The following is an 11,034-nucleotide window of genomic DNA, read 5'->3' on the forward strand; positions in this document are numbered from 1 at the left end:
TACCTCTAAATATAAAGCATACAATTCTTTAGATATCTTTATTTTTATTTATTTATTTTTTTTGCATTTTTGTGTGGGTCCATATCTCATATTTGCTTTAAATATTTTTTTACCATTGAAAAAGTCATATTATTTAAGATAAAATGCACATTTTAGTAAAATCCCCAGGATTTCACTCAGTCCTGTTACCCAACACGTTTCACCCTCTGAAAATCTAGAAATATTCCACAAGTCACATTTTCAAGAGGAAGTGACATCATCTGGATCTTCTGAAGACCATGTGAAGATCAAAAGTTACTTTCTCAAATTCTTTTCTGTATATTTTATGATATTGATGCTATGATTGTGAATGTCAATCTTAACGTTCAATCCTATCACCTATTGTATTTCTTTGATGTTATTGGTTTATTTTAAAATAAAACATTTTGGTAGATCATTAGAATTTGCTCAGTGTCTTCATGCTATTAGCACATATTTAATGCAGATATATTTTATGTATTTTCTAAATCTATGCCAAAAACTCAGTCCTGTTACTTTCAGTCCTGTTACCAAAATGTCTCCACCCTCTATTAAGAAATCATGTTAAAAGGGATGGTTTACCCAAGAATGAAAATTCTGTCATCATTTACTCATCCTCAAGTTATTTTAAACATGTATACATTTCTTTTTCCTGCCGAACAAAAAGGAAGATATTTTGAGAAATGTTTGTAGCCAAACAGTTTTGGAACACCATTGACTTCCATGGTATTTTGTCCTAATGTGAAAGTCAACGATCCTCCAAAACTGCTTGATTACAGACATTCCTCAAAATATCTTTCTTTGTGTTCAGCAGAACAATACATGTTTGAAACAACTTGAAGGCAAGTAAATGATGACTAAATTTAAATTTTTGAGTGAACTTTAAGCCCACTTTTTTTTTTAAATATGCTCATTTTCCAGCTCCCCTAGAGTTAAACATTTGATTTTAAACTTTTTGGAATCCGTTCAGCTGATCTCCGGGTCTGGCGGTACCACTTTTAGCATAGCTAAGCATAATCCATTAAATCTGATTAGATCTTTAGCATTGTGCTAAAAATAACCAAAGAGTTTCGATATTTTCCTATTTAAAACTTGACTCTTCTGTAGTAACATTGTGTACTAAGACCGACAAAAAAATAAAAGTTGTGATTTTCTAGGCAGATATGTCTAGGAACTATACTCTCATTCTGGCGTAATAATCAAGAACTTTGCTGCCGTAACATGGCTGCAGGAGGCGCAATGATATTACGCAGCAGCCGAAAATAGTCCCCTTAGAAACTTTCAATGGCAGGGGACTATTTTCGGGAACTGCGTAATATCATTGCGCCGCCACAGCAGCCGGAGATCGGCTGAATGGATTCCAAAAAGGTTAAAATCGAATGTTTAACTCTAGGGGAGCTGAAAAATGAGTATATTTAAAAAAGAGGGGGAGTGTCCCTTTAAACCTAAAATGTGATTTTTTTTAATCCGGAATATGATCTGCTGTGTAAAATCATGTTTGCACTAACCTCTATGACACACCTGAGCTGCAAAATGGTTATTTAAAGCTTGTACAGACTAAGTAATGGACATGTCTTCAAAAGGTAATAAAACACTGTCCAAACATGAAGAAATTACTGAATGATGTGGTCTAAGGTCAAAGGTATTATATTGAAAGTGACAAAACAAAGGGTATTAACCTTCTGGCCTGTCTCGCCAGGGCAAAAAAAGACCTGCCTGCAGGCTTGAAATCCTCCATTCACCCCATACTAGAAAGAGAGAGGGAGCGTACTTCGTTCAATAACTTGCTCATGGAGAATGCTATTAGCTTTGGGTCACTGACCAGAGTTTTCCCTCCAAACAAAACTTTGTTGTAAAACGCTGAGAGACGACCATCCATTAATCAGACTGGTGGCAGCTTGTAGATGTCAAGAAATATGGTTTCTCTTTCTCTCCGTTCGGCTGGCTGTAGCAAATCACAAGCGAGCCGCCTTTTCGAGAGAGTGCCGTGAAGTTGTGTGATTACAACCAACAGATTTTCCGCATTCATTAAAATAAAGCTGGAGCTAAAATACAGGCAGTTAATGACATTGTAAACTGGCCAATAAGCCCCCTTCCCTGAAGCAATCAATCACATGCTGGCAATGCGTTCTGGATACTTTGAGCACGGCTCAGTTTATTTGTCTTGTACCTTCTCTCATGAGAACAGCTGTTTGAAATCCCCTAGAATTAAATTCCATCAGAGCAATGCCTAAAATGATCGTACCTTCTCATTATCGTATAAAAGCGCATAAATCAGATGAAAGGCTTGTCCACGTTCCACATTAATCTCAACAGAAATAACGCAATAATTAGGATTTCGTAACAGTCATTTAGCGACTCGTATAATTCATCATTAATTTTAACAATAGTACAATCATTTTGGTAAAATATGCCCAATCAGTATAATGTCAACATCTGAAGCAGATAAAAATTACAATTTACACTTTTTGTAAAAACATTACCTGAGAAAACACAATGTCACAGACGACAAAGAGGTTCGTAAAAACATGTTAGCTACAATAAATTTACAGCCCGTTTGGTGTGAAACAGGTACACTTTTAAGGATGCCATTAGTCACTTATTGTCATAGCGCCACCAGCTGGCAACAGGAAGTGACACGTTTAACACTGATTATGCAATGTCCGATCTGTCCCAAATGTCATGACTGCTAAGAGTCCACATCAACATACCAATATTCACTTGCAACAAATCAGGGTCCCTTGATCCTGAAGTTTTATAATAGGTTGAGTAGACAATGTGTATGCTAACATGCTAACAAATGTATGTCTTGCCATATGTATACTTTTAACACCTTACATAAATTTCATATTTTTATAATTACATATGTAATTTTTCACATACACAGGCTCCAAAAACACGGTTTAAGGGCCGTATGTTGAGTAGCGCTGATGTTGTAAAGCACAGATATTATGTGATGAGTAGGCTATGCATTAATCATAGCACTGCACACTGCATCATCACAGATGTAATTCAGTCATTTTACTGAAAAAATAGATATATCTGAGAGCACGTGCCAAGCTGTGGACACATGCCAGACAGAGCCCTTCTGTATTGTCCTCATCCTGCTGTTTCTACTCTTCCCCCCCTGATGTTCTCTGGCCTGCTTGTTGTCACACCAGCGATCTCCCTGACAGACCACCGGCACCAGCCAGGTGTTCGCAGTGGTTTGGAGGCTCACAGCTGTTTAAGTGGTACAGAGGGACATCTGAAAAAAAGAAAGTAGAAGATCCTTTGGAGACACACTGAAGAACTAGCCGACGGCACAGAGATACTGATGCGGCAGGCAAAGTGCCAGTTGGATAAGCCACGGCTGTCTTATTGGCATGCGGGAACAGGTACCAGTGCCTGTCCTGAGACAGCTGTAAAGCAGCAGTCCATACAACTGCAATCAGGTGCTGGCCATCCTCTGAAGAATGCTGATGTGCAGCAATCTGCGTCTGTCCGCTTTCAGCAGCCAAGTCTCATACCTTCTTCTCAGCAACATGACAGCCTCCTCGCGAGTGACAGACAGAGGATGCAGGAGATAAAGGGAGAGCCGCGGCAGAAAGCAGGAGGGGTGGGGGAACAGAGCACCAAAACAAATGGTGACCTTTGGAAAGATTAATTTGTTTACCAACAAACAGATTTAGCTGTCACTGCCAAACCAGGTGACCTTCAAATCCGCATCTCCCGCTTGAAAGCAAAGTGACTGGATTCATCTATTATTGCACACCAATGCCATCATTCCTTCTCAAGAGGTTCATGTGGCAGACACCAGCGTTAAGGCAACAGTCAGTCCTGGCCAAGATATAATCAACACTATCAATAAACCTTAAACGTAAAAGCTGACTTCTAACGCAACCACAATCCCTTCCAGCCTGACAAGTATCAAACCAGCCCTAACCCACCTGGACCAACATCTCACCCAGAATGCTTAAGATCTCATTCAGAAAGTAAATTTGACTTGACCTCACAAAATGGGATGAAACTCTTTCTTTATTCACTTTCATTGTTCCTCTCTGGTAAAAAGATCTTCCAAACTCTGCCTAATCAAAAAAATTTCATCATCCACCTTTTTTGCCTGGGTTTTACAGACAGGGTCATATATTATTACTCTTTGTAATGCCAAATGGCCCATTTTTTGAGACGGTGACGGTTAAAGGGGACATATCATGAACATCTGACTTTTCCATGTTTAAGTGCTATAATTGGGTCTTCTGTGTTTTTATCAACCTAGAAAATGTGAAAAAGATCAACCCAGTAGCTTAGTTTTGGTAAACCATTCTCTGCAAGCATGTAAAAAATAGGTCATTAAAATTTGGCTCCCTTGTGATGACAGAAGGGGGTAATACCGCCCCTTAATCTGCACTATCCAACCACGGCACTGTCATTTAGTGCAGATATCAGCTTATTTGCATTCAAAAGAACACACAAAAAACGGCACATTTTTGCTCACACCTATAAAGTGGCAATTTCAACATGCTATAATAAATTATCTATATGGAATTTTAAGGTAAAACTTCACATACGTACTTTGGGGACACCAAAGATTTATTTACAATCCTAAAAAAGTCTTGTGAAATGTCCCCTTTAAATGAAGTAAACGCCTTCTTTAGGAACTCACAGGGGCCCCGATTCTTTTGTGCAGGCGAGGAAGCTGAATCCCATAATGTTGCTGCACAATCTCCTTGTTTTTGGGGTGAAATGGGTTATTCAGCAGGCGCATGGTAAACGCTAACTTATGCTGTTAAGAAAACAGAAACAATTATAAATTCATATTTTCAAAAAATATTGTTTTAGCATATTAAGAGCAATGAAAAAGTGGGAAAATAAAAACCTTTTCTCCTGGTGAAGCACCAGTAATCTGGCTTTTCTGAGGACGTGTGTTTGGTATTGCCTCATATGGTGGCTGCCTGCAAAATGTTAGAAGAGTGTAAGGTTTCATATGCTTTGTATCCATATTAAATACTCCTAAAATATCATTAAACAACCATTATACAACATATATAATAGAGCAAGCCAACCATCTGACTAAAATGTGCAGAAATTTTCACTTGGTATTTTGGTATTTTCATGCAGCTTTTTGAGGTCTTACTCTGGGATGTTTTATAACACTATTAAAGGGGACATATCATGAAAATCTGACTTTTCCATGTTTAAGTGCTATAATTGGGTCCCCAGTGCTTCTATAAACCTAGAAAATGTTAAAAAGATCAACCCAGTAACTTAGTTTTGGTAAACCATTCTCTGCAAGCATGTGAAAAAATAGGCCATTGAAATCTGTCTCCCCTTGTGATGTCAGAAGAGGATAATACCGCCCATTAATCTGCACTATCCAACTATGTCATTTAGTGCAGAGATCAACTCAATTGCATTTTTAAGGACATACCCAAAAACGGCACATTTTTCCTTGCACCTACAAAGTGGCAATTTTAACATGATATAATAAATTATCTATATGGTATTTTGAGCTAAAACTTTACATACTACTTTGGGGGCACCAACGATTTATTTGACATCTTTAAAAAGTCTTGGAAATGTCCTTTCTTTATTATTCTGCCTAATGAACCCATTTCAAAAGCATTTAAAATTAAATGTTAGCTTTTTATTTAAAGAATTACACACACCATGTAACAAGCTTGCCAGTAGTAGTCTTCTTGTCAGGCTCTTTGATACATGGTAGAGTCAGAACATGATTATGAATAGTTTTAAGATAATCCTCTGCGTGCCTCTATGAACAAAGAAACGAAAAGCACAAACATAACGTTCCACATTTTACAAAATTTGTTGCAAGAATCTCTCAATAATTCAGCAGAGCTATGAACAAAATCCAGGATTTGATATACCCGTATTCCATGTTCTGTCCTGCTGATAGCTGTATCCAGAGCCTGGATGTCTAAAATTTCCCCATTTTCTTGCACAGTCAGTCGGACCAGATTCTTTTTCAGTTGTCTCAAATCATCCTGGACCTAACACACATAAAACCTGTCTTAACCTGTTTGAAATAATATTACGTATAAATATATATTATATAGTTAATGAAACCGGCATTAACTTCACATATTTACCAACTACCGACAAGTTTCCATATAAATAACTTGACTTTAGTAACTGCAAATTACCTGTACTAGAATATGTCCAACCTCATCTTTATTTTTAAGGACATCCGCCATTTGTCAACTAAAAATGAGTTTTTAAGTCACATTTTAAGCATTTCTAATCGTGCTGTCCCTTTGATACAATTTAATAGTTTTCTAAATAGTAGGCTGGCTGTCACTATAGTAACACAACGCTTATTGCATTCCATTTTCTACGGGGAAACCGGATATGGAATAATTGTCTTTCCTTATTTTTGTCCTAATATGTGCTAACAATGACATGCGATAAGCAGTCTACGTTTTAATATAATTTTAAAACTTTAAAGTTAGTGTAATCGACTTCCAATCGCAGTATGATATTAAAATATCGCGTGAGCGTTTCGAAATTATATAACATCTCGCGAGACTATGATGTCATACGTCGAACAGTCTGCAACGGTCTGCAAGTCGAACACACGTCATGCACACACGCAAACACGGAAGTAAACCGTAAACTGTGTAAAGATCAGAGGTGAAAGGTTTCAAGGAGGAGGCTGTCAGGTGTGCTAACGTGCTAATTCCTATTAGAGGCTATTTAAAGTCTCTTAAAGCTTCAAAATGTCTGACGATCAAGGAGATGAAGTGCCTGCCTTGCCTTGTATCTTAGTCACAAGTTGCGATTCCAACTTTAAGGAAGAAGAGCTCATCAGACGTGAGTAATCTTTTAGACACATTAGCCTTTCAGCTAAGCTAATGCTAGCTGTCAACAAGAAATACTATCGTGCTGTCTTCTCATTGAAGAATTAAATCTGACAAACGTTTTACTATTCATTAAAAGAGTATGTTAACGTGTTTGTGTAACGGTAGCATGAAGCGTTACTAATAATGTGTACGTGCATTTGTTGTCTAATACGTGTATTTATTTGATGCTGTTGCCAATGTTATGTAGCGAGACAATGTCTTGTTCATTACCATACACAATAGTTTCTGGTTTGTAGTAAATTGTTGGATTTTTCTGATCGCACTGGATAATATTGGAATGATTTGACATCACACGGTCCAAAACACCAATCTCGTGTACAAGTGAATTAGTTGTGATAAAGTTTTGCCACATTTTATTTTAATTTATAGTAAACGTTGTTATCATTGGTCTGCATACAAACCCACCCTTTACGAATCCTTGAAGTTTACTTGCGTTGAGCATTTTTAACGTGTTGGTGATAGTACGTTAATTTGTCCAGCAGGCGGCAGTGTTTAGTTAAATTACTGCAATACTGTTTACAAACAAATACAAAAACCTGCTTGGTCTGCATTCGACCTGTTTCTTTCAGAGATCTTGGGCTTAGAATCACTCCCACAAGCTGATAAAATAAAGGAAGGAGTTGCTTGGTATCCATGGACAATCAACAACAAATACTACACAGCAGACGTCAGTCTATGTGCCCTTCCAAGTACATTCAACATGAATGTGGAGGTTGCTCAGTCTACGCAAGCTTTCATTGTTTACTTTGACAGCAAAACTGTAAGTAAAGTACTGACAGTTTCCCCAAATTTCCCATTAAATGCACATGCTTCCATTTACCTCTGTCCTTTTATTTCAGAAAGATGGCCTTAGTAAAGCCAGTCCCTGGTTATCCATAGTAGAGGAACTGTCTCCAGAAGTGCTCATCCTAGTGTGTGACCATGTCTGTGACAGTGGTGAGTGCTTTATCTTCTGCCGTGACCTATGCTGTTTTAGGTTAATCATGGCTTACAGTGTTGTGAATATAACTTTGCAGGTATAAGCAGACAAGAGGCCCAGCAGTGGTGTCTGTCTCATGCATTTGAATTAGTGGAGCTCAACCCACAAGATCTACTTGATGAGGATGGTGAGCGAAAAAGACAGAGGATTCATGTTTAAACGCATCATATGCATAATCTCTGATTTACATTGTGTTACTTTTTTAAACCCACAGATGACTTTCCAGAGTCCACCGGGGTAAAAAGAATAGTGCAAGCTCTTAATGCCAATGTGTGGTCCAGTGTCGAGATGAAAGATGGTGAGGTTTTATTGCCAGAATTCGAAATGCACAAATCTGTAACGGATCAAGTTATGATACGGTTTATGATGATGCATATTTATAGGTTCATTTTTGGCAAAGTAAATAAACATTCGCTTTGAATATTATTTGTTTCTCTTTAGAACACAGTCAGGGATTTGGCCTAATGAGCAGCCTGGTGGCTTCTCGTCACAACAACCCACGACCCAGTCAAGAGACACAGGTCAACCTTAACATAAATAAAACACCTATGGGCAGTTTCCAAGACAGGGTTTAGATTAATCCAGGACTAGGCCTTATTTATATTAGGACACTTGAGTCATTTTCACAAACAAACCTTAGAAAAAACGATACTGGTGTGCATTATGGGACAAAACAATCACTATATAAATGTTAAAGTGACACTCCACTCTTGTTTTTTTTTTTTTTTTTTTGAAAATATGCTCATTTTACAACTTTCCTAGAGTTTAACATTTGATTTTTATCGTTTTGGAATCCATTCAACTGATCTCCTGGTCTGCCGTTACCACTTTTAGCATAGTTTAGCACAATCCATTGAATCTGATAAGACCATTAACATTAAAAATTACCAAAGAGTTTCGATATAGTTTTTCCTATTTATAACTTGACTCTTCTGTAGTTACATCATGTACTAAGACCGATGGAAAATTAAAAGTTGCAATGATATTACACAGCGCCTGAAAATAGTAACTTTCAATAGCCGGGGACTATTTTCGGGCACTGCGTAATATCATTGCACCTCCTGCAGCCATGTTACGGAAGCAAAGTCCTTGATTATTACACCAGAATGAGAGTATAGTTCCTAGCCATATCAATCACAACTTTTAATTTTCTGTCAGTCTTAATACACAATGTTTGTACGGAAGAGTCAAGTTTTAAATAAGAAAAATATCGAAACTCTTTGGTTATTTTTGAGCACGATGCTAATGGTCCAATCAGATTCAATGGATTATGATAAGCTATGCTAAAAAGTGGTACCGCCAGACCTCGAGGTCAGCTGAATGGAAAAAAGTGTAGTGTAAGTTGTTTTTAAAGGAGATGGAGAATGAAAAACCATTTTTACCTTGTCTTTGTTGAATAATGGTAGTCCACCCACATTCACGAACATACAAATAGTGCTAAACATGCTAAACATCTCAGTCTCATAGAAATTCCTCTTTTAGAAATTTCAGCCAGAAAACGGCCTAATCTGAAAAACTGATACTTATGACATCACAGGCATCTCACTGCCCCTCCACTTTAAAATAATTGACCACATTTTTTGACTGGCAGCAAAGTCAGCCAATCAGTAATGAGATTGCAAGTTAAGCCAGTAGGGGGAGCCAAATAGGTGCAAAACCACTTGTTTAAAATCCCCCACCCTAATAGAGCTATCTGAGAGAGGTTTTTAAGAAGCTTCTAAGGCATTACAGACCCAAACACATTTTTTTTTGTCTACATGTCACATCACAGAACAAGGATAAATACACCGTTCAATCATTCTATGTCACCTTGAAATAAAGGCAGCTTAAACCTTCATTTTAGTCCAAGACTAGAATAATCCCTATCCAGGAAACCACACCCTAGAGATTTAGGTTATAATGCAAATGTTGGAGACAACAGGTTATTTGTTACAAACTTTTTAAAACGGAATGTTTTCCTTTTTAGTCCTCTCCATCCAACAGCACAGATGAAAGCAGTGAGATCCAGAGAGCAGAAAACAACCAGGGTAATGCAGAAAATACAGCAGTGGGTAAGTACTTTTTTTGGGAGTAAATAAATAACTGATAACATTACATAAAATACATTACCATAATCAGTAGTGGAAAGTTTCAGTTTTTGGGAATTTATATTTTAAGGTAGCAGGCCAACCAGTTCTGTAAGTGTTAACTAAAATTTACTGCCAATTTGTTACAAAGATCCAATGATTGACATAGACATCCAAGAACTGGCCAATCTTACAGCTGGAGATGCAGATGTGGAGAATTTTGAACGGCTCTTTACAAAATTAAAAGAGATGAAAGGTAAAAAAGTCTTAATAAAAAAAATCTAACAAACTAAACGGTATGCTTAAAACCAGTTGTCTCCTGTTTCGCAGATAAAGCATCTTCCTTACCACATGAGCAGAGGAAAGTACATGCAGAGAAGGTAATATATCTTAACATTTCTAAAGTAGGAAGAAAATGTGTTTATTCACTACTGAGAAATTATTTATTTTCTGACAGGTTGCTAAAGCATTCTGGATGGCCATTGGTGGAGACCAAGATGAGATTGATGGCTTGTCATCAGGAGAGGAAAGTTAAGGTCACAGTATGAAACAGCTTCCACTGTTATTACTCAGCCCACCCCCCCCCCAGTCATTCCAATACTGACCTGCCCAATCCCACCCAAGAAACCAAGATTTGGAACATGCAAGATGCCTGAAAACAAACCGCAGTTACTATAATTTCATCATCCAACACAACAATTAGGCTCTGCAGGGTGACTATGGGCGTTTGACTTTTAAAACAGTATAATCTCAGAGGAATAGGAGGGGTCGCATTGGGCAAGACTATAGTCACGGCTACTCTCCCATGGTGTTTGTGCAGATCTGCATCCTCATACGTGGATGAAGTTTGTTGTTCTGTCATAAGTATGATGTTGCAACAGGTGGTAAACAGAATGGGAGATTAGTTAAATGTGGACTGTTTATTATAAAAAAACAGGATGTAAGTCACAATTATGGACTGTGCTTGAACATGCCATTAGATATTTGACAATAAAAAAACTTGAAACAGAGTTGGTTTGTTGTATTTTTATACAACATGGGATCTGAAATCGCAGTACAAGTCAAACTTACTTAACCTTCTTTATACCCATGCAATTTGACTTTCTTCATA

General features: G+C 37.6%; 2 protein-coding genes across 2 annotated transcripts; one reads left to right on the forward strand and one right to left on the reverse strand.

Annotated features, from left to right (window-relative positions):
- Positions 1-4,651: 4,651 nt before the first annotated feature.
- On the reverse strand, positions 4,652-6,298 carry LOC141282526 (IQ motif-containing protein H-like). Its single transcript, XM_073815662.1, has 5 exons — positions 6,162-6,298; positions 5,886-6,008; positions 5,667-5,770; positions 4,877-4,952; positions 4,652-4,783 (listed from the first exon to the last, which is right to left on the reverse strand). Exons 1-5 carry the CDS (start codon positions 6,210-6,212, stop codon positions 4,652-4,654), a joined length of 486 nt encoding a protein of 161 aa, XP_073671763.1. The 5' UTR covers positions 6,213-6,298.
- A 336-nt stretch (positions 6,299-6,634) lies between these two features.
- aagab (alpha and gamma adaptin binding protein) lies at positions 6,635-10,933 on the forward strand. Its single transcript, XM_065283248.1, has 10 exons — positions 6,635-6,828; positions 7,448-7,638; positions 7,718-7,814; positions 7,895-7,984; positions 8,072-8,155; positions 8,299-8,378; positions 9,824-9,908; positions 10,075-10,179; positions 10,254-10,303; positions 10,381-10,933. The coding sequence occupies exons 1-10, from the start codon at positions 6,735-6,737 to the stop codon at positions 10,456-10,458; spliced, it is 954 nt and encodes a 317-aa protein (XP_065139320.1). The 5' UTR covers positions 6,635-6,734; the 3' UTR covers positions 10,459-10,933.
- Positions 10,934-11,034: the final 101 nt, after the last annotated feature.

Source organism: Paramisgurnus dabryanus, chromosome 9 (genome assembly GCF_030506205.2).
Source record: "Paramisgurnus dabryanus chromosome 9, PD_genome_1.1, whole genome shotgun sequence".
Taxonomy (NCBI): domain Eukaryota; kingdom Metazoa; phylum Chordata; class Actinopteri; order Cypriniformes; family Cobitidae; genus Paramisgurnus; species Paramisgurnus dabryanus.

Bases quoted from the DNA above. Each gene is read 5' to 3' on its own strand.
- LOC141282526 (XM_073815662.1), bottom strand. From the start codon at position 6,212: ATGGCGGATGTCCTTAAAAATAAAGATGAGGTTGGACATATTCTAGTA. The intron at 6,009-6,161 runs GTAATTTGCAGT...TATGTGTGTTAG, and splicing joins TTGGACATATTCTAGTACAG to GTCCAGGATGATTTGAGACA. The intron at 4,953-5,666 runs GTGTGTGTAATT...AACATTTTGCAG, and splicing joins ACTGGCAAGCTTGTTACATG to GCAGCCACCATATGAGGCAA.
- aagab (XM_065283248.1), top strand. From the start codon at position 6,735: ATGTCTGACGATCAAGGAGATGAAGTGCCTGCCTTGCCTTGTATCTTA. The intron at 6,829-7,447 runs GTGAGTAATCTT...TGTTTCTTTCAG, and splicing joins GGAAGAAGAGCTCATCAGAC to AGATCTTGGGCTTAGAATCA. The intron at 8,156-8,298 runs GTGAGGTTTTAT...GTTTCTCTTTAG, and splicing joins CAGTGTCGAGATGAAAGATG to AACACAGTCAGGGATTTGGC.